This window comes from Euprymna scolopes, chromosome 34 (assembly GCF_053919585.1).
Source record: "Euprymna scolopes isolate OS-2025 chromosome 34, ASM5391958v1, whole genome shotgun sequence".
In the NCBI taxonomy this organism is placed as follows: domain Eukaryota; kingdom Metazoa; phylum Mollusca; class Cephalopoda; order Sepiida; family Sepiolidae; genus Euprymna; species Euprymna scolopes.
The window spans coordinates 29,724,925-29,750,021 of NC_136515.1; the positions used below are offsets into that span (position 1 = coordinate 29,724,925).

The 25,097-nt window shown below is 31.3% G+C and overlaps 1 protein-coding gene across 3 annotated transcripts in view; it reads right to left on the reverse strand.

The window, feature by feature from the left end:
* Positions 1 to 25,097, reverse strand: part of LOC145259149 (ATP-dependent DNA helicase DDX11-like) — a 310,336-nt gene that overhangs the window by 251,785 nt on the left and 33,454 nt on the right. For all 3 annotated transcript variants that reach the window (XM_080116856.1, XM_080116857.1, XM_080116858.1), the window contains 2 exons: positions 6,963 to 6,991; positions 773 to 837 (listed from right to left, as the gene is read on the reverse strand). In XM_080116856.1, the coding sequence (XP_079972982.1) occupies positions 773 to 837; positions 6,963 to 6,991 (94 nt within the window). The remainder of the gene's footprint in view (positions 1 to 772; positions 838 to 6,962; positions 6,992 to 25,097) is intronic.

Consider the following 25,097-nt stretch of genomic DNA (forward strand, 5'->3'; position numbering starts at 1 on the left):
ATATTTTTTAATATTATTACTTACCAGAATTCAGTTGGCAACTTTAACGTATGTAATTCTTGAACAAATCAGCTAATTCCCTTGAGTCATTCCCGACTTTATTTGAATGGAAATTGTTTGCCCCTTCTGTAAACATTCTTATACGGCACATTTATTAGTATTACTATTTGAAAAGTATACTAAAATGGAATGACGTCAGCAGTTTTTTTTTTTTTTGCAAACTTGCTATTTTTCCTGAAAATAAACATGTTCTCCAATTTTGAATTCAACATCTGCTCACATTCTGATCAATTTAATTGTTAAAATACTAAGTGTGACCTTTGGGTCGATTTAGTTGTTAAATGTTGAGCATGACCTTTGACACTGATTTAAATCACAGCATAAATAAAAGTCGGGTGATTCATTTTGGTTATGCAACTTTGCCATCATCTCTGTTTGTTGAACGCAGTCCAATATTCCTTATTGCTGTGTTTAGTTTTCTTAATTTAGTAGTGAATTAAATGATTCAAGAGCATTTATTGATGCTCATGAATTGTGGGAAAGGATTCATTAAAATAGTATTTTGTTATTTATCTTTTTGTAAAGATTTCATACAGAATTCCATTCAATTAGAAATCAACTTAGTTAACTCATACATATACAAATAGATACACATCACTTAATCAATTCCTACATTATGGTTTACTGTGAAGAATAGTTTATTTAATGAATGTAAAATATTTTTTATTTCAATTTGTCAACAGAAAGTAAATGAAACAGAAAAACTGATTACCTCGAGTTGTTTTAATTCTTCTTCATTTTTCTTCTTGATAGAAAATTCCGTTATCCAATCCAATTCTGTTAGAATATACAAAAGCTTTCATTTTTTAAATACATTTCTTCCAAAATTATTTCAACTCTAAAACTTAAAAAATAACTTTTCAGATAAACAAATTCATGTTATTAAAATGAACACCTTTCATAGGTTTTAATTTAATCATACATAATTTTACAATAACATTAAAAAAGTTAAAATTACAAAATAAAGTTCTTCAATATAATTTTTTGCTGGTGTCACCCAGGATGCAATAAAGTCATTTTATTTTTTTTATTTGCATATTTTTAAAATTAAGGTAAACAACTCCTATTAAGTTTGTATATTTTTGAGGTGAAAATTAATATTTTTGTATTGTTTGGACTATTGTTCTCATCTCCATTGTTTTTTCTTATGTTTCAATGTAACCTCCAACCAATGTGGATGTGCACCTGAATACAGTCAGAGGTCACATCGGCCAAAACGTTGTAAGAAAAACAACCAAGATGAGAACAATCCAAATAATACAAAAAATAACTACTATATTTTTTGATTTAAAAGAATTTTTATTTTTATTATTTTAGATGATTTTTTAAAAATTAGACTTTTTAACCTATTAAAAGCAGGCAAAAGTTATAGCTTGTTGACTTAGAATGAATGCTTTTATGCTAAATTGATGATTGAATATGGTTAAATTTGTGCTCATTTTTGTATAAAATTCTAATACTTATTAATTTTTATTATTAATTATACATCAAACAGATACCATAATACCGTATTCACAGCACCTTATCATAATAAAAATCTATGCAAAATTTCAATCAGATTGGCCCAGTAGCTTCTGAGAAAAAGTGGAATGGACAGACAGACTAAGAAAAATATAATAGAGATATTTAATGTTGGACCCACCATCTTTCAGCACCAAAGCTTTCTGAAGTTACTACTGTTATACATGGTGCCATTGTCGGTCAGGATTTCTTCAGGTGAGCCCCTCCTAAGGAAAACAGATGAAAAATTGAATCTCTGTTGCAGAAATCAACAAATTGTAAACCAGGTGGTCCACAATCATGAAGTGAACATATAGTGAATAACAGCCATGCTCAACTTTTGCATTGTCCATCAAATTGGCACAGGATCAATCAAATTGGCACAGGATCCATCAACGTAAAAGGATGTACTTTCAGATTTCACAGCCTTTTTTTGTCAAAGTTGTTTGTTCAACTCCCTGGTGGCTACTGTTTAATTTACTTTAATTACTTTAATTAATATTATTTAACTTAATTAATATAACTTAATTAATATAACTTAATTAATATTACTGTTTACATGGATTTGTTGGATGTCACTCAGCTTCAGTGTCACATATCTATAAGGCAATCTCTGCTTCCCTTCGCATTGCATTCACCCATTTCTGTGGAACACGAGCGATCTTGTCTGCTTTATTTTGACTTGACCTGATGAGTGCAATGTCTTTTCTATCCATTCTCTTAATGTACATTTCACTGGCAGCCTGACAATCAATACACAAGGAGTCAGTTCTTAGGTGTAGAGTTCTGCCATTTCAGTGTATGATAAGATTTATAATTGCATTCATGTGATTGACCAGTGGTCAGCATGTGTATTTCATGTGGCCAGAGAACTTGCATCAATCCACATGTCAAGATTGTCATTGATATATCATGAGTCAGCTTGTATGCTTTAGCATATGTGAAGATGGAGGGGGTCAATTCTACCACTGCACCTACCTTTGTCTTAATAATGTTAGCTGCTCCTTGCATTCAGCTACACAATGAGGGATGTTCAATGATCTTTTCACAGAGGTGAGCTCTCCGCTCCCTCAACAGCACCCAAACTCCATCTTTTAGTCACTCTGGAGTTAATCTAAAGTACGACAAGTTTTAACAACACTTGTTGCAGACGATTTCATCTATGTATGTGCCATTATTCAGTGATAATTCTGCATCAACAAATGACTCCATTAGTTGTGGAGCCACATTTAGATCAAGCCCCAACCTTGGTAAGCAATCTGATAGAACCAGAATGGTTCTTTGCCACAATCTTGGATGTAAGCATTCTGCTAGTTTACTGGTGAAACCAAATACGCATCGATACAGAGGTTGAGTTCTCTGTAGTTGATAACAAGCACACCTTTCATTTGTTCTGATCGGTTAAAGCCATCAGTGGAAGCAGTCGTCTCAGCAGTTCAAGCTTTTGTTTGAAAGAAGGAGATAATTAAAATGAAATGAAAAAAAAATATTTTCAGGCATTTTAAAAATAAGATTGGTTATAAAAGTAAGTATTTTACTCTATAAACTTTCATTCTCATTCAGCACGAGATATTGTTGGAGAGCTGAAATATGACATGAAATATCTCCAGAAAAAAAACACGAATAAACCTAGAACCCCATCCTCTAATGTAGACCTCTACTACCATGTCTCCTCCAACATTAAGCATCTATGTTCCAACCCTCCAGAGGTTGAAACCCAATTACAGGAGATGAAACCGGACATATTCTTTCTAAGCGAAACTGGAATAGGGCCGACCACTTCCCTAGATGAGTTCATAATTAAAGGATACTTTAACTTAACATCTAAATCTGACCCCCAAGATCGCCATGGACATGGAATATGTGCCTACATTAAAGATGGCTTCCCGTGGAGCAGAGATATCTCCAGAGAAGACCCTAATTTACCTTATATGTGCTTCTGGGTTGCACTTGCTTACACCACCGCATTTATATTTGCCCTCTATCACCCCCACAACAGCGGAGTTACTATCTTTAAGAGTATATCTAAGAAAATTGACCACATCCTGTCTGCTCATCTCTCGGCTAACATTCACATTTGCGGTAACTTCAATGGCCCTAACGTGGAATAGCTGACCCACTCAAATAAGACAGATGGTGAGGGGAGGTTCTGTCATGATTTTGCCATTACCTATGACCTCACTCAGATTGTTCGCAAGCCCACCCATGTGCCCGATACTACCGGTTAGTATGCAAGCCTTCTAGACCGTTTTCTCTCAACTTCCCCTGAGCTATGTTCATGTTCCATTCTATCTCCTCTGGGATTCTCCGACCACTCCGTTGTATCAGTTAAGATAAAAATGAAATGTAATAAGTCTTCAGACGTACCTCTCCACTGTACTGTATACCGATACTCTATGGCTGACTGGGATAGCTTCCGTACATTCATATATGATATACCTTTGCATTCCATGTTTAAAAAGGATGTGTCCTCTATAGTATCAGACCTGACCGAATGGTTAATTGTAGGCATAGACCGATTCATACCATCCAAAAAATTCCAACAAAAATCTAATAGCCAGCCATGGTTCTCCCCAGAATGTGCTGCTGCCATTGCGCACAGAAATTACTTTTTCCATAGCTACCAACGTAATAGATGCACTGAGACTAAAGCTGCTTTCAGGACTGCCAGTAACCACTGTAAAAGAGTAATAAAAAATGCAACAGAACTATATGCTCAGTCCATTAAATCCAAAGTAGCTGAGCAGCGGCTTGGTTCTCGCCAGTTTTAGCAAATAACAAATAGAATCCTGAACAGAAGCGTGCGTTCTATCCCAACCATTATCAATGGACCAGAGGTCATTTTGTCAGCATCAGACAAGGCCAAACTATTTGCTCAGAACTTTGCAGCTAATTCTACCCTATGTGACGAAGGTCATCGACTTCCCGTATTTCCTCCTATAACACACAACACGCTAGGTAACATACAAATATCTGTTCGTGAGGTCGCCAAACTAATCAAGAACCTTGATTCCAGTAAAGCAACTGGCCTTGATGGTATTCCAATTATAGTGTTGAAAAAGCTTCAATCAGAACTTGCCCCCATACTTACAAAACTGTTTAAGCGTTGCCTTAAGGAGAAGTGCTTTCCAACACCCTGGAAAACCTCATCAGTATGCCCTGTATTTAAGAATTCAGGTGATAAGTCATCTCCCTCTCAGTACAGACCAATAAGTCTCTTGTGTGTCATGAGTAAGTTGCTGGAATCCATATCAAATATAGAAGTAGTCAACCACCTCAGCAGAAATAATCTTCTTAGTGACACGCAATATGGTTTCCATTCTGCTATATCTACAGCAGATGTGCTAACGGTTATATCTCATAGGATTAGTGAATCTCTCAACAAAGGCTTCCTTTCTAAGGCAATTGCTCTTGACATATCAAAGGCCTTCGATAAGGTATTGCATAAAGGCCTACTTGACAAGATTTCCAGCTACGGTATAACTGGAAATGTTTTCTCAATCATTAAATCATTTCTCTCTGATAGGCTCATAAGTAGTCGTTGATGGGCAGAAATCAGAGGCCCACAGTATTAATGCTGGAGTTCCTCAGGGGTCCATCCTGGACCAACTCTCTTCCTGATCTACATCAATGATCTCCCAAAACACATACTTAAATCATTCGTTTACATCTATGCTGATGACACGACCATCTATGGCAACACATCAAAGGCCATAAATGACAAAGTTCTCTCTGATTCTCTCTTCTCTGATCTTGAGCGCGTGGTTCAGTGGAGGAAGAGATGGCTGGTTACCTTTAATGCATCTAAAACCAAGCTCCTATCTTTACATCATAAACACTCTGATCCCCATATGGCATCAATTGAAATGGATGGCTCTCGTCTAGGGGAGGCCCCATGTTTTGATAAGCTTTTGGGTTTGACCTTTACTCCTGATCTGAAATGGAACACGTACATCAAGTCTGTTGCCAAGGTTGCTGGGAAAATGGTGGGATCCTTCTACTGCTCCAGAAGATATCTCACTACTGATGCAATTCTCTATCTATATAAAAGCCAAGTACGTCCAACGATGGAATACTGCTGCCACATCTAGGCAGGAGCTGCTAAAAACAGCCTATTCTGCCTTGACAGAGTACAAAATAGAGTTTGTGGCTTAGTAGGGGATGCCCTTTTCTCTTCATTGCAACCTCTCTCTCACAGAAAAGACGTTGCGAGCCTATCTTTATTTTATCGTTATTTCCATGGCAAGTGCTCATCTGAGCTCCAATCTCTGGTCCCCCCTTGCCAATTTTTCACAATAAACACCCGTCTAGCTGAAACCACTGTCAATAATTTTCCCCACTCTTTATCTGTGCCTAAATCAAAATGTAGATTCCATGAACAAAGCTTCTTTCTTAGAACTGCACGCCTGTGGAACTCTCTACCGCTTTCCTGTTTCCCACCTGACTTCAACTTGGATGTCTTCAAGTCCAACATAAACAAATTCCTGATGAACTGCTCCCTTAAGTAATGACACTTTATCAAATCTCCAACGCTAACAAATACTACAGCACTATTCCATTGGTTACTGTACACGCAATAACCCTTATCTCCAAGTGGCTTCTGGGCCTTGATAAGTGGTAACCTCCATGTAAAAAAAAAAAAAAAGAGCTAAATGTTTTTTGTTTCAACTCTAGCTATTTTTTAAATCTTTTGTAATCATTGCTATATATTGGGTACAATGTAATAATTGATAGAGAATTGTCTCTATAATAAATATGTAATTTGCATGAATTAAAATATATTTTAGCATATTTTATAACCAAGCAATGCTGCTATTCCAATATAATCCTCAAGTAATGCAGTTAAATATGTTGGTAATATTAGAAAGTAAAGTCCAAAGAAAGAATTTCCAACCATTATGCTCTCCTAACAATTCTCGATATCAAACCCCAACGCACATCTTTCAAAAACTTACTTCTGCCAAAGAGACACGCCCCCAAAACGACTGCATCTCATTTGTATATTTCCCCCAACTCTCATTACCTCACGTGACCACCAGTCCATAAATAGCAAGAGCGGTTATTTTTTTTTTTTCTTTATCCCTTCCCTGAAATGGACAGCACATTGTACGAGGTCAGGTTTGTACTATTTTTTAATCACAGGTAACAGACCAAGTTAGTTAAAACATCTCCCAACACAAATCAACAATGAAGAAAAGAATAATTTTCCTCAAAATACAAGACAAATATTTTACAAAGATAGAATTGAACAATTAATGGAACATTCATGTTCTTTTTAGCACCTCCCACTCACTCTGTTATATTTAGTCTTGGTAATGTTGGATTACCCCCTCCCCCTCCATGATTAAAGATATAGACAGATAATATGTTGTCATATAAGACAAAGAAATATATTTACTCACCTTTTGAATTATCCACACAGGTTTCATAACTGTGGATTAAGACAAAGAATTAGTTAATTTCATTTGGAACATGAAGTTAAGTATATAATTAAAACCTGAAAAAAGAAATATGAAAATAATACAATGAATGTGTAATGTATGTCTTAAAGATCTGATGACTTCAAAGGAATAACTTTGGACAATATAGGAAGATGTGTGCAAAGCAGGAGACTTTAATATGGCCACCTTGAAAGAATGGATGAGGATTCTTGGGTTAGCTGAGGAGCCATTGCTAAAACTGACGATAAAAAAAAGCAGATTGGGCAGCCATCAGAGATCACATGAGTAATATCTTTTCTCTTGTAAAGTTTGGAGAGTACAGGGACTAGTTTTTTTTTTTTTTTATTCAATTTTCACCCCAAACAAGGCACAGTGCCACTTTGAAGCAGGGGGCTACTATTAGGGAATTAATTAGCGGGGTCATTATGAAGGGAGAAGAGTAGAAAGATGTTTGTTAACATTACACTTGAACTTCTGCATATCATTGCAGTTGGGAAAGCAGAATCCCGGAAGGGAGTTCCAAAGACCCGCAGTTCTGGGGAAGAAACTATTGGAGTAAAAGGCTTTCTTGCACCTAGGGATCTCCACTGTAAAGGGATGAGACTTAGTGGTTTGTCGGGGGTAGTTACGTCGGGGAGGTACAAGTGTTTGCAGTTCGTCAGAGCATTCACCATTAAAGTATTTGTAGAACAGGCAGAGGGATGCAACATCTCGTCGATGGGACAGAGGTTGAAGCCTAGATGACAGTTCAGGACCTATCAGGTTGGCGACTCTTTTTTTAACCCTGTCCAGGAGCGAGAAACAAGCAGCAGATGCACCAGCCCAGATGTGACAACAGTACTCCATACATGGGCGAATGGTTGCCTTATAGAGGTATAGGATACTGGCAGGCGTAAGTAGTTTTCTAGCACGGTAGAGGGAGCCAACCTTCCTTGCAGCAGCCTTGGCAATGCTCTCAATGTATCTATTCCAGTTCATATTCCCTGTAAACGTTAGGCCGAGGAGTTTAAAAGAAGCACTTTCAGGCAATGTGCTCTTGGCCATTGCTATTGGTGGTAGAGAAGGTTTCTTGTAGTTATTGAAGGAAACAAGCTTAGTCTTAGCAGCATTGAATGAGACCAACCATTTTTGTCCCCATTCCACTACGGATTGGAGGTCATCCTCTAGTGTTTCTGCCATTTTCTTGGATATGTGTTCATTTGTTTTCCCCTCATATCTGTTATAGAGAGTGGTGTCATCGGCAAATATACCCATCTCCGAAACAATATTATCAGGGAGGTCGTTTATGAATATCAGGAACAATAGAGGTCCAAGGATAGACCCCTGAGACACTCCCGCATTTATGTCATATTGTTTGGATGTACGTCCGTTGAGGACAACTTTGATTTTTCTATTACTTAAGAAGGATTTAATTACGTTATGAATTCTTCCAGTGATTCCATATGATCTAATTTTCCTTAGAAGACCATCGTGCCATACCCTGTCAAAAGCCTTAGCTATATCAAGGGCCACCGCTCTACCCTCCCCTGTTTTATCCAATGAACGTTTCCTTTTTCTGCTGAACAGTATACAAACAGAGCAACTGAATGATGCAAAGCAGGCATTGAAACACATGTTCCCAAAGGGAAGTTCTATAGGAAGCTCTATCATCACCAATCTTGCAGCAGTCATTGTGCAAAAAAAAAGCATGCATTCCATGAATTCATCTGTCATAAGTAAAAATTTATAGATGTTAGAAATCATTGTAAAAGTGAAATAGCTGCAACCAAGAGAAGGCATATCGAAATAATCAGAAAATGCAGAGTTGCAGAAGATAGGAACTCATGATTTCTGGAAAATTTATAATAATGTAAGTAAAGGAGAATCAATAATTCCTCCATCATTAAAAAGTATGAGGTCAATTGTACAGCAGCTGAGAAGGCTGACCTGCTTGCCCGGTGATTCGCCTTCAACTCCACCTTAGACTCCACAAACCACTCCCTCCCCAATTTCCTTATGCAGACTGAAACCACGCTTGATGATCTGGAAATCACCCTTTCTCATGTCTGCAATATCACAAAGACTTAGACACCTCAAAGGTGTGTGGGGCTTGCTGTAATCCCTGCTATACTAATAAAGAAATGCTGTTTTTCTTAACACTCAGTCAGTAGATCACTATATCTCCTTCCTATTTTCTACAAAATTATCCTCCCAGCTTTTAACCTGCCAACTTTTTCTCACCTCCACTACAAAGTTGCTGGTGTACAAGGATCAATAGCAAGATCGTATGCTACGAGCTGCTGGCAAGTTCCATTTTTCTTGTCATCTTTCATCAGTCAACTGTATATTTTAATGACTTTTCACAATTCATGTTTTTCTATGAAAGTTCATCTTCTTAATCTTCTTTGTTTTTAGTAGTTTGCAATCATTAAATTTCTTCACATTCATGACTTATTTATGCTTTCACGTATATCGATTTAGTGCTAAGTTACATTGTGGTAGAATATGCATCTTTCCCCCACATCTGCATTTATCATAATTGTCTACTTTCCATTAAACAAAATTAACTGGAGAAGGCATTTCATTGTAGGTCAATTTAATCAACTACAAAGTTCTTATATTATTGAATTGGAATTCATTATTAAAATGAGTTTTATTTAATAATTTATTTATTGCAGACTATTATCCTCATCTTTTTTAATTGTTTCACAACGTTTTGGCCTACTATTTCTCTGGCCTTCGTCAGATGGTAACAGCGACAAGATAGGAACTCCGAATCTCTTAACTGCATTCTCAGCAATTACTGCCATCCATAGTTGTTGTCCTCTCCATGTTTTGGCCAAGTAAGCCTGTGGCCGGCTTTGGGTAGGATTGAAACCGCTATCTTCGACGTCTCTATCCACTGTGTCATGATAAACATGGTGAGACAACAACAACTGTGGATGGCAGTAATTGCTGAGAATGCAGTTAGAAGATTCAGAGTTCTTATACTGTCACGGTTACCATCTGATGAAGGCCAGAGGAATAGTTGGTCGAAACATCACAAAACAACAACTAAGAAAAGATGAGGATAATAGTCTGTAATAGTCTGCAATATAAATAAAATGAACTCATTTTTCACGTGTGACTTTGACCTTAATAGGATTAAGAATCTAGACATTTTATGCAGATGTACTATGCACAAACTGCATCATGATATCTGAGGTGTGTTATAGGCATATTAGCTAGCCACTAACTCGCCGATCGGAGCTTCCTATATTATATCTGGTGAGAGTTCACTGCCAAAACCGATTACGATCAATGGAAGTAGTAAAGTCATCTCTCTAAAAAAATTCATACTTCCACCGCCACTCATTTACACCATCCATGACCATTCACAGGAGACAAATAAGGACAAAAGCTGGTTTAGGTTTTCATAAAAACTGGACTGCAATTTAGGTGAAATGCACCACGCTTACTTTTACGTTGGTTAAAAATAAAAACAAACACAAACCAAAAAACTTTACATTTTCTTACAGTGCATTAAAACTTATGATACTTCAATTCCATTTTATTTCGCATTCTTCAGCAATTACAACATCGTTTTCTTTGCATGTATCTTCTCTTTGTTTTTGTTTTCCCGATCTTTCCCTTTCTCAAATTTATTTCTTCTCTCTTTCCATGTTTCTTCTTTTTTCGGCAAGTTCACCATCGTTTCTTTTCATTTTTATTTATTTTTATAAACTTTCCCCTGTTTCTGTTTCTATGAACATTTTGTTTATTTATTTTGTCTCTCTTTACGTTTTTCCTCTTTCTTCGGCAAGTTTAACGTCGTTTCTTTCTTTATAATACAGCCAAATTTTTTTTTTAACACTAAAAAAAAAAATAAATTACATGGATTCATTCCTTCTTCTTCCGTTTATTTGTATTTTGTTCGCTGTCTTTCCAATCTCTTATTTTTTTTTCTATTTTTTTTATAAAAAAATATCATACATCATTTCCGTTACATTTCGCTTTGTTCGATGTCTTTCTCCCGATTTTCATTGTTTATTTCTTTTTTCATTTATTTATTTATTTATTTTTTCAAGTTTTCCCTTAGAGGCGGCACTAGGAACCCATTTTTTTTCATTCTCCTTCCTTTTTTTCTTCTTTATTTGGGTTGGAAACGTCTGTCTTACGTTCATATATAACAACATATTTGCTGGATAGATTTTGGGGTGCAAAAACAGCGGAGATGGGGATTCTTCCATTACATAACTCGAGTCACAAGTTAAATTAGTGGCTAAACTACAAAAAGTGCAAGACCTTGTTAGTTTCATTCCACTTTTTCTGCATGGAGATGCGCTTGCTCTCTACCTTGAGATGAGTAACGAAGATCAGTTAGATGGGGAACAGAATAGAAATGAGACTAGTGACAGCATTCACTGGAGGGCCTTTTGAAGCATATAAACAGGTAAATTAATTCAGTAGATGCTATTGCTAATAAAATCAAAAGATTTGCTTGACAGGAGAGAGCTGGATAGACAGAAAAATTTGCTTTTATTACGGGATTCCCAGACAACATATCTGTGGCACTACAACAATTACTTTGCATAGAGAGAATGAACATCAACTGCACTTTATCACTCTGTTGACAACAACTCCAAAGTTTTCATCAATGTTTAGCAGCGATATTAGTCGGAATTGTTCTAACTGCTTGGACATTGTTGGTACTTGTGCATTTAATGAACCAGACGTAACTCAGCATTTGCTCGGCTTTGTCCGGAGCATGACGTCAACAGCCGGATAAAACCAAGCACACGTCTACAAGCAGACAAGAATTTCGCTATCAATTGGAAGAGTGTTACAACTCAAGAAACACTGATTTGAAGAGGGTGAAAAAAATTTTTTTTTTGTAAAAAGAAGCGATGAAATAATGAATATTACAAACCTTGCGAACCAGCTCCAGACCCCAGAGGCTGTATTAAATTTTTGCCAGCAACGGAAATTGTTGGCAGAAGCAAAAAGGTGTTTCCACTGTGGCCAGGACTGTTTACTTGCCAAGAGAACAAGCCTTTCCGACGGGTACGGTTGGAGGTGTTGAAATGTAACATGTCGTCGTTGGACCTCCATTAGGATTGGGACCTTCTTCACAAAATCGCAACTAACTATCGCATATATCATAAAAATAATATATTTATGGGCGTTCGAGATGGCATTGACAAAAAATCTCCATCGCGAATGTGGGTTACGTTCTTACCACACAATTGTGGACTGGAAAAATTTCCTGCGTGATATATGCAGGGACTATTTTTTCAAGAATCCCCGGTAGATAGGAGGCCCAGGCCATACGGTAGAAATCGATGAGTCTGTTTTTAACCGCAGGAAACACAACGTCGGCAGACTTCTGACACCGGTCTGGGCCTTCGGTGGATACGACCCCATCGAAAAGGAGGGTTTCTTGGTCACTGTACCAAATAGGAATGCTGAAACCCTCCTTCCACTAATAAAAAAATACATTCTGCCGGGGACCATGGTCGTATCAGACTGTTGGAGGGCTTATAACAAAGTGGGAGGAGAGGGGTATCACCATTTGACGGTGAACCACAGCCTGAATTTTGTTGATCCCATAACACAGGCAACCACAAATCATGTGGAGCGGATGTGAAAGGAAGCCAAGCAATGAAATAAACGAGAATGCGGTACCAACCGGGAACTTTTGGACACATATCTTATTGAGTTTATGTGGAGGCACAAGTTTGGTAGGCAGCCTTTTGACTCTATATTGACCCATATAGCCGAAAGCTACCCGGTTGGTAAGGAGAAGCTTCCTATCACATTCGCTACCTCTTCTCCATCTACTTTGTCATCTGAAGCCCTCCAAAAGTCCGAGGAAAATATATCCTCCTGAAAAAAAATATCTGTATATATCTCGCAGGGATTCTGGTTAAAAAAAAAAAAAAAATTTCCTTGTTTCTAACAAAAAAAAAATAAAAAAAGGGGAAATCCTTCTTCATGCCCCCACCCCCCAAAAAATCTACAAATAATCCTTGTTCCTGCCCCTTACCTAAATTGTTTTTTATTGCCTTTTTTTAGGCTTTTTCCTTTTTTTATTACGTGTTTAACAAATAAAAAATATGTTTTTGTTCGTTAAAAACTAAAACAAAAAACAAAAGGTTCATAAAATGGAAACAATTTTGTTTCGTTAAAAACTACTATTTAAAAAAAAACTTGTTTTATATGTATTTATTTTGCAAACAGAAAAAAATTTCAAACAATAATACTAATAAAAAATAAATAAATGAATGGTAGGTTTTTGCTTTTTACTTATTTATTTTTGGATGTTTCTACATTTTACAGTTTCATTTCATAGTTATTTTGTTGTAGTGTTGTTTTTATTATATCGGCAACGCTCGATTATATCCGGCTGTTGACGTCATGTGTCGGACAAAGCCGAGCAAATGCTGAGTTACGTCTGGTTCGTTAAATGAACAAGTACCCAATTTCATTTTACAGTTATTTTGTTGTAGCATTGTTTTTATCTTATTGGCAACGCTCGGTTTATCCGGCTGTTGACGTCATGTGTCGGACAAAGACAAGCAAATGCTGAGTTACGTCTGGTTCGTTAAATGCATAAGTACCACATTGTTTATGTCTGCTCGGATTGGTTTTCTTCCATCTCTTTTTTCATGACAATATGTTCAGATGCTTTTCTTCCTTGTAACATTTTAATTTTCTGATCTTATTCTCTGTAAACAAGCCCTTAGAAAACCTGTATGCATCATTTACAAAATTGTATCATTTTTTATGAACTTGCATGCATTCATTACAAACTTGTATTCATTTATTACAAACTTGTATTCATTCATTAAAAACTTGTATGCATTCATTACGAACATGTACGAATTCATTACAAACTTGTATGCATTCATTACAAAGTTGTATGCATTTATTACAAACTTGTATTCATTCATTACAAACTTGTATTCATCCATTACAAACTTGTATTCATTCATTACAAACTTGTATGTATTCTTTAAAAACTTGTATGCATTTTTTCAAACTTGTATGCATTCTTTACAAACTTGTATTCATTTATTACAAACTTGTATATATTTATTACAAACTTGTATTCATTCATTACAAACTTGTATGCATTCTTTATAAACTTGCATGCATTCTTTATAAACTTGTATGCATTCTTTACAAACTTGTATGCATTCTTTACAAACTTGTATGCATTCTTTATAAACTTTTATGCATTCTTTACAAACTTGTATGCATTCTTTACAAACTTGTATTCATTCATTACAAACTTGTATGCATTCTTTACAAACTTGTATGCATTTATTACAAACTTGTATGCATTCATTACAAACTTGTATTCATTCATTACAAACTTGTATTCATTCATTACAAACTTGTATTCATTCTTTACAAACTTGTATTCATTCATTACAAACTTGTATGCATTCTTTACAAACTTGCATTAATTCATTACAAACTTGTATTCATTCATTACAAACTTGTATTCATTCATTACAAACTTGTATTCATTCATTACAAACTGTTATTCATTCATTACAAACTTGTAGTCATTCATCAAAAACTTGTATTCATTTATTACAAACTTGTATGCATTCATTACAAACTTGTATTAATTTATTACAAACTTGTATGCATTCTTTATAAACTTGTATGCATTCTTTATAAACTTGTATGCATTCTTTATAAACCTTTATGCATTCTTTACAAACTTGTATGCATTCTTTACAAACTTGTATTCATTAATTATAAACTTGTATGCATTCTTTACAAACTTGCATTCATTCATTACAAACTTGTATTCATTCATTACAAACTTGTATTCATTCATTAAAAACTTGTATGCATTCATTACAAACTTGTATGCATTCATTACAAACTTGTATTCATTCATTACAAACTTGTATTCATTCATTACAAACTTGTATTCATTCATTACAAACTGGTATGCATTCATTACAAACTTGTATTCATTCATTACAAACTGGTATGCATTCATTACAAACTTGTATTCATTCATTACAAACTGGTATGCATTCATTACAAACTTGTATTCATTCATTACAAACTTGTATTCATTCATTACAAACTTGTATTCATTCATTACAAACTTGTATGCATTCATTACAAACTTGTATTCATTCATTACAAACTGGTATGCATTCATTACAAACTTGTATTCATTCATTACAAACTGGTATGCATTCATTACAAACTTGTATTTATTCATTACAAACTTGTATGCATTCATTACAAACTTGTATTCATTCTTTACATACTTGTATGCATTCATTACAAACTTGTATGCATTCTTTACAAACTGGTATGCATTCATTACAAACTTGTATGCATTCTTTATAAACTTGTATGCATTATTTACAAATTGTATGGATTTTTTACAAAATTGTATTCATTTATTACAAACTTGTATGCATTCTTTACAAACTGGTATGCATTCATTACAAAGTTGTATGCATTCTTTACAAACTTGTAAGCATTCATTACAAACTGGTATACACTCTTTACAAACTTGTATTCATTCATTACAAAGTTGTATGCATTCTTTACAAACTTGTATGCATTCTTTACAAACTAGTATTCATTCATTACAAACTAGTATTCATTCATTACAAACTTGTATGCATTCATTACAAACTTGTATGCATTCTTTACAAACTTGTATGTATTCATTACAAACTTGTATGCATTCATTACAAACTGGTATGCAGTCTTTACAAACTTCTATGCAGTCTTTACAAACTTCTATGCAGTCTTTACAAACTTCTATGCAGTTTTTACAAACTTCTATGCAGTCTTTACAAACTTGTATGCATTCTTTACAAACTTCTATACAGTCTTTACAAACTTCTATGCAGTCTTTACAAACTTGTATGCAGTCTTTACAAACTTCTATGCAGTCTTTACAAACTTCTATGCAGTCTTTACAAACTTCTATGCAGTCTTTACAAACTTGTATGCATTCTTTACAAACTTGTATGCATTCTTTACAAACTTCTATGTAGTCTTTACAAACTTCTATGCAGTCTTTACAAACTTCTATGCAGTCTTTACAAACTTCTATGCAGTCTTTACAAACTTGTATGCATTCTTTACAAACTGTTTCATGCATTCTTTACAAACTTCTATGCATTCTTTACAAACTTGTATGCATTCTTTACAAACTTGTATGCATTCTTTACAAACTTGTATGCATTCTTTACAAACTTCTATGCAGTCTTTACAAACTTCTATGCAGTCTTTACAAACTTGTATGCAGTCTTTACAAACTTGTATGCATTCTTTACAAACTTGTATGCATTCTTTCCAAACTTCTATGCAGTCTTTACAAACTACTATGCAGTCTTTACAAACTTCTTGCAGTCTTTACAAACTTCTATGCAGTCTTTACAAACTTGTATGCATTCTTTACAAACTTGTATGCATTCTTTACAAACTTGTATGCAGTCTTTACAAACTTCTATGCAGTCTTTACAAACTTCTATGCAGTCTTTACAAACTTGTATGCATTCTTTACAAACTGTTTCATGCATTCTTTACAAACTGTTTCATGCATTCTTTACAAACTTCTATGCAGTCTTTACAAACTTCTATGCAGTCTTTACAAACTTCTAGGCAGTCTTTACAAACTTGTATGCAGTCTTTACAAACTGTTTCATGCATTCTTCTCTTTTCCTTCTTTTCATCATTCTCCTGACTTATTCTAAGCTTTCTCTTTACATTTTCATACAGTTGATTCAGCCCAAACTTTTCTTCTGCAGCTGATTTCATCCATCTACATATCAGTGCATTTTTCAGAACACTTGCATAATTTGATCCGGATACTCAGGAGTTTCTGTCAATTATGGTTCAGGCTCGACCGGTAATCACTGGATTTAGCCGAGCAAAGTAACAGACGCAGATTAATTTCAATACAAACAAACCGGAAAAAATAGAAATACAATAAATAAAAAAATAACAAAAACCTACTGTAAATATTTTTTTTTTTTCAAGAAAATTTTCATTTTGTATTGTTTTTATTACTTTTATTTTTTTGCAATTTTTTCATCAATAAAAGTTTGTTTGTTTTTCAAGAAAAGGTGAATGTTTTTTAACTAAATTTTTAGGTGAATAACTAGCGGGTTTTTCAAGAAAACTTGCATTTTTGTTTGTTTTGTTTTTTTTAAAGAAAATTGGCAGTAAACGTTTTCATTGTTTTCTTTTTGTAAACAGAAGTTGTATTCATAAGATAAAATGAATTATGAAAAGAGAAAAGTTTTTTTCAAGAACATTTACAAATTATTTTTTTCAATAAATGTTAAAAAATAAAAATAAACAGAAAAAATACTCCCCATCACTCAAAATATAAATAAAAAATTATATTTTTTATACAAAAAACAAAAAAATGTTGATTTGACGTTTCAAAATGTGAACGATGCAGCTTAATCCGGTGACTGCCGGTCAAGCCGAAGTCATAATTGATGAAAAATCCTGAGAATCTGGGTCAAATTCTGCAAGAGTACCCATTTTTCTCCTTCTTTATCTCCAAGATTTGTTTATTTCTTTCACTGATGATTGACTAGCTTTCCTTCATTTTGTCAATTTTCTTTCTCCTAACCTTTCTCTACCGTGTCCAAAATTTTTGCTAATTTCTCCAACTCTAACCAAGTGATTCCTCTACACTTTGTGCTGCCATTTTCGCCAATTCTACATCAAACATTTTGTAACTCATTACATCATTAATCTTTGGCCAAATGTATCTTAGCTTTCTTTGTCTGGATGTTTCCATTCTTACTAACCCTAACCTCAACTGTGAACTGTTCCTCACCGTGGTGTGTCTCTAACCCGATTCTGGCTTCTACGTTGTTGAAATATTTTCCTTATACATCTCTTTCTTTGGTGGATTTCTAGTCAATTCTTTCAATAATTTCTGTTTTTTTGTTTGTCTTTTTCAGATACAGCTTACAATTTTTTTGTTGTTGAATTGTTGAAGCGGGAAATGTTTATGCACCAGCTAAATGGTGGCAACAATACTCCATGCACTGGTGGCTTTGTCAAGATATAGGTTTGGTTGTTTTTGTTTTACGACATATCAACCCTTTTCAGGTTATTTAATGCCAAATCCAGTGAATTGGAAGAAAATTTTTTTAATAGAATTTTTTTTTTTCAAGTCGGTTTCTATTTAACCAATAGTTGGGATCCTAACAGGTACTATCACTCCGGGTCAATAGAGCAATGGCAATTAAAGGGTGGCTCCACACTCCTCAAAGCCCACAAGCTGGGGCCTCACCATCAGATATAGTTTAAGGTCATATCCAGGACCAGAGATAAAGGATACTCGGAGATGTTGCCCACAAAATAAAAACAGATAAGTAAAAATTAAAATATGCTAAAAGTCTTAATACTAAAATAATTCATTTTATGATAATAGAAATAGAACGAAATATATTTTATTAACAAACTCTTCAACATAGGTTTTTTATTCTTAATATTTCATCTGCAAAATATGTGAAGGTTAAAGGTTCAATCTTTAGTGCAGGTGATACTCTGCATACAATTGCAAATTGTTACATCTACCTGGCCATAGTTGATATAACAAGAGCATGCTAGCCCAATGGATTAAATAAAGAGTTCCATATGAAATTCCATGCAGATTCTCAGACAAAAAGGTTGCTGCGTTTGGAAGAAGCCAGAGGCTACATTGGCAAAAGCAAATAAGATGAGAACAGTAATCTGACTAATCCGAATTATCAATCTTCATCTAAAAAATTCAGAAACATTTTAATTCTTAATTATTGCAAATAATTTTGAATAACATGTTATTTAAATATTGTGTAATCTGTTATAAACAAAATAAGAATAATATTAACCAAAATGTGTGTATGTGCTTCTTTTTTAGCTTTTAACATGGTTGTTCATTGTTTGCACGGATTTAACATTTCTCCATTTTGCTTCACATATTCTTTTCATATTTGATGGTTGAATGCAATGACATGTTTAGCAGTGATAGTGATCAGAATTGTCATGTGACCATTGCAAATGTATAAAGCACCAAGGAAAAAGGAAGCTGAATGGGATTGTTACTCAGGGTGTAGCAAACAAAAGGACTCAAGATATATTTAAAATTAGTTTTAGGATCGTCAATAAATTTTACGACAGTAGAAACAATTTATGTACAGTCTTGAGTTTGTGATGATTGATGACAGCTATGAGTTGGACACAGTTGGAGACAAATCATGGCTCAGAGGAGATGGAGAAATAAATTGATCAATCGAATGATAGACACAGCCTTGACAGAAAAACTAAAATATGAACATTAGCACTGATCCTTTCCCTCAATGGTCTTGCACACACACCCAGAGTGCAATGAATATTTGCAGAAAATGTTGGAGTCTGTATTTTCTTTTGAGTCCTTTTATTTTTTTGTATTCGTAAACCAGTGGACTCCCTTGGCAGTCGCCAAAGTGTGGAAGACAACAACATGGTCAGAACGAGAAAAGAAGATGAAAGTAAAAAATCGACTGTAGAGAATATTCAGGTCGGCGATGTTGTGAGCAGGTTTCATGTGATCTTCTACTATATTCCCAACATAAAAAGCTTGTTCCTTAACGAGTCAGAGACTTTCAACAACAAACAACCATCTTTAACCTGAGATTTGATAGGTGTGTATGTGTGTATATCAGATATTTTTCAACTTTGATATCAAATACTCAGATTCCCAATAAAGTTCTCAAATGTTTTGTTGGATTTAACCCATGAAGAATAATCTCTGAGAAAGTCAAAATATTTCAGAAAAAAATGATAACATTGTATTGATTACAAAAAAAATGATAACATTGTATTGATTCCAATAAAAATGATAACATTGTATTGATTACAATAAAAATGATAACATTATATTGATTCCAATAAAAATGATAACATTGTATTGATTCCAATAAAAAATGATAACATTGTATTGATTCCAATAAAAATGATAACATTGTATTGATTACAATAAAAATGATAACATTATATTGATTCCAATAAAAATGATAACATTATATTGATTCCAATAAAAATGATAACATTGTATTGATTCCAATAAAAATGATAACATTATATTGATTCCAATAAAAATGATAACATTGTATTGATTCCAATAAAAATGATAACATTGTATTGATTCCAATAAAAATGATAACATTGTATTGATTACAATAAAAATGATAACATTGTATTGATTCCAATAAAAAATGATGACATTGTATTGATTCCAATAAAAATGATAACATTGTATTGATTCCAATAAAAAATAACCTTATATTGATTCCAATAAAAAATGATAACATTGTATTGATTCCAATAAAAAATGATAACATTGTATTGATTCCAATAAAAAATGATAACATTGTATTGATTCCAATAAAAAATGATAACATTATATTGATTCCAATAAAAAATGATAACATTATATTGATTCCAATAAAAAATGATGACATTGTATTGATTCCAATAAAAATGATAACATTGTATTGATTCCAATAAAAAATAACATTATATTGATTCCAATAAAAAATGATAACATTGTATTGATTCCAATAAAAAATGATAACATTGTATTGATTCCAATAAAAAATGATAACATTGTATTGATTCCAATAAAAAATGATAACATTATATTGATTCCAATAAAAAATGATGACATTGTATTGATTCCAATAAAAATGATAACATTGTATTGATTCCAATAAAAAATGATAACATTGTATTGATTCCAATAAAAAATGATAACATTATATTGATTCCAATAAAAAATGATGACATTGTATTGATTCCAATAAAAATGATAACATTGTATTGATTCCAATAAAATATAACATTATATTGATTCCAATAAAAAATGATAACATTGTATTGATTCCAATAAAAAATGATAACATTGTATTGATTCCAATAAAAAATGATAACATTGTATTGATTCCAATAAAAAATGATAACATTATATTGATTCCAATAAAAAATGATAACATTATATTGATTCCAATAAAAAATGATGACATTGTATTGATTCCAATAAAAATGATAACATTGTATTGATTCCAATAAAAAATAACATTATATTGATTCCAATAAAAAATGATAACATTGTATTGATTCCAATAAAAAATGATAACATTGTATTGATTCCAATAAAAAATGATAACATTGTATTGATTCCAATAAAAAATGATAACATTGTATTGATTCCAATAAAAAATAACATTATATTGATTCCAATAAAAAATGATAACATTGTATTGATTCCAATAAAAAATGATAACATTGTATTGATTCCAATAAAAAATGATAACATTGTATTGATTCCAATAAAAAATGATAACATTATATTGATTCCAATAAAAAATGATAACATTGTATTGATTCCAATAAAAAATGATAACATTGTATTGATTCCAATAAAAAATGATAACATTGTATTGATTCCAATAAAAAATGATAACATTGTATTGATTCCAATAAAAAATGATAACATTGTATTGATTCCAATAAAAAATGATAACATTGTATTGATTCCAATAAAAAATGATAACATTGTATTGATTCCAATAAAAAATGATAACATTATATTGATTCCAATAAAAAATGATAACATTATATTGATTCCAATAAAAAATGATAACATTATATTGATTCCAATAAAAAATGATAACATTATATTGATTCCAATAAAAAATGATAACATTGTATTGATCCAATAAAAAATGATAACATTGTATTGATTCCAATAAAAAATGATAACATTGTATTGATTCCAATAAAAAATGATAACATTGTATTGATTCCAATAAAAAATGATAACATTGTATTGATTCCAATAAAAAATGATAACATTGTATTGATTCCAATAAAAAATGATAACATTGTATTGATTCCAATAAAAAATGATAACATTGTATTGATTCCAATAAAAAATGATAACATTATATTGATTCCAATAAAAAATGATAACATTGTATTGATTCCAATAAAAAATGATGACATTGTATTGATTCCAATAAAAATGATAACATTGTATTGATTCCAATAAAAAATAACATTATATTGATTCCAATAAAAAATGATAACATTGTATTGATTCCAATAAAAAATGATAACATTGTATTGATTCCAATAAAAAATGATAACATTGTATTGATTCCAATAAAAAATGATAACATTGTATTGATTCCAATAAAAAATGATAACATTGTATTGATTCCAATAAAAAATGATAACATTATATTGATTCCAATAAAAAATGATAACATTATATTGATTCCAATAAAAAATGATAACATTGTATTGATTCCAATAAAAAATAACAACATTATATTGATTCCAATAAAAAATGATAACATTATATTGAGTACAATAAAAAATGATAACATTATATTGATTCCAATAAAAAATGATAACATTATATTGATTCCAATAAAAAATGATAACATTATATTGATTCCAATAAAAAATAACATTATATTGATTCCAATAAAAAATGATAACATTGTATTGATTCCAATAAAAAATGATAACATTGTATTGATTCCAATAAAAAATGATAACATTATATTGAGTACAATAAAAAATGATAACATTATATTGATTCCAATAAAAAATGATAGCATTGTATTGATTCCAATAAAAAATGATAACATTGTATTGATTCCAATAAAAAATGATAACATTGTATTGATTCCAATAAAAAATGATAACATTGTATTGATTCCAATAAAAAATGATTACATTATATTGATTCCAATAAAAAATGATAACATTATATTGATTCCAATAAAAAATGATGACATTGTATTGATTCCAATAAAAAATGATAACATTGTATTGATTCCAATAAAAAATAACATTATATTGATTCCAATAAAAAATGATAACATTGTATTGATTCCAATAAAAAATGATAACATTGTATTGATTCCAATAAAAAATGATAACATTATATTGAGTACAATAAAAAATGATAACATTGTATTGATTCCAATAAAAAATAACATTATATTGATTCCAATAAAAAATGATAACATTATATTGATTCCAATAAAAAATGATAACATTATATTGAGTACAATAAAAAATGATAACATTATATTGATTCCAATAAAAAATGATAGCATTGTATTGATTCCAATAAAAAATGATAACATTGTATTGATTCCAATAAAAAATGATAACATTGTATTGATTCCAATAAAAAATGATAACATTGTATTGATTCCAATAAAAAATGATAACATTGTATTGATTCCAATAAAAAATGATAACATTGTATTGATTCCAATAAAAAATGATAACATTATATTGATTCCAATAAAAAATGATAACATTATATTGATTCCAATAAAAAATAACATTATATTGATTCCAATAAAAAATGATAACATTGTATTGATTCCAATAAAAAATGATAACATTGTATTGATTCCAATAAAAAATAACATTATATTGATTCCAATAAAAAATGATAACATTATATTGAGTACAATAAAAAATGATAACATTATATTGAGTACAATAAAAAATGATAACATTATATTGATTCCAATAAAAAATGATAACATTATATTGATTCCAATAAAAAATGATAACATTGTATTGATTCCAATAAAAAATAACATTATATTGATTCCAATAAAAAATGATAACATTGTATTGATTCCAATAAAAAATGATAACATTGTATTGATTCCAATAAAAAATGATAACATTGTATTGATTCCAATAAAAAATGATAACATTATATTGATTCCAATAAAAAATGATAACATTATATTGATTCCAATAAAAAATGATAACATTGTATTGATTCCAATAAAAAATGATAACATTGTATTGATTCCAATAAAAAATACCATTATATTGATTCCAATAAAAAATGATAACATTATATTGATTCCAATAAAAAATGATAACATTATATTGAGTACAATAAAAAATAACATTATATTGATTCCAATAAAAAATGATAACATTGTATTGATTCCAATAAAAAATGATAACATTGTATTGATTCCAATAAAAATGATAACATTGTATTGAGTACAATAAAAAATAACATTATATTGATTCCAATAAAAAATGATAACATTATATTGATTCCAATAAAAAATGATAACATTATATTGAGTACAATAAAAAATAACATTGTATTGATTCCAATAAAAAATGATAACATTGTATTGATTCCAATAAAAAATGATAACATTATATTGATTCCAATAAAAAATGATAACATTATATTGAGTACAATAAAAAATAACATTATATTGATTCCAATGAAAAATGATAACATTGTATTGATTCCAATAAAAAATGATAACATTGTATTGATTCCAATAAAAATGATAACATTGTATTGAGTACAATAAAAAATAACATTATATTGATTCCAATAAAAAATGATAACATTATATTGATTCCAATAAAAAATGATAACATTATATTGAGTACAATAAAAAATAACATTATATTGATTCCAATAAAAAATGATAACATTGTATTGATTCCAATAAAAAATGATAACATTATATTGATTCCAATAAAAAATGATAACATTATATTGAGTACAATAAAAAATAACATTATATTGATTCCAATAAAAAATGATAACATTGTATTGATTCCAATAAAAAATGATAACATTGTATTGATTCCAATAAAAATGATCACATTATATTGAGTACAATAAAAAATGATAACATTGTATTGATTCCAATAAAAAATGATAACATTGTATTGATTCCAATAAAAAATGATAACATTGTATTGATTCCAATAAAAAATGATAACATTATATTGATTCCAATAAAAAATGATAACATTGTATTGATTCCAATAAAAAATGATAACATTGTATTGATTCCAATAAAAAATGATAACATTGTATTGATTCCAATAAAAAATGATAACATTGTATTGATTCCAATAAAAAATGATAACATTGTATTGATTCCAATAAAAAATGATAACATTGTATTGATTCCAATAAAAAATGATAACATTATATTGAGTACAATAAAAAATAACATTATATTGATTCCAATAAAAAATGATAACATTGTATTGATTCCAATAAAAAATGAT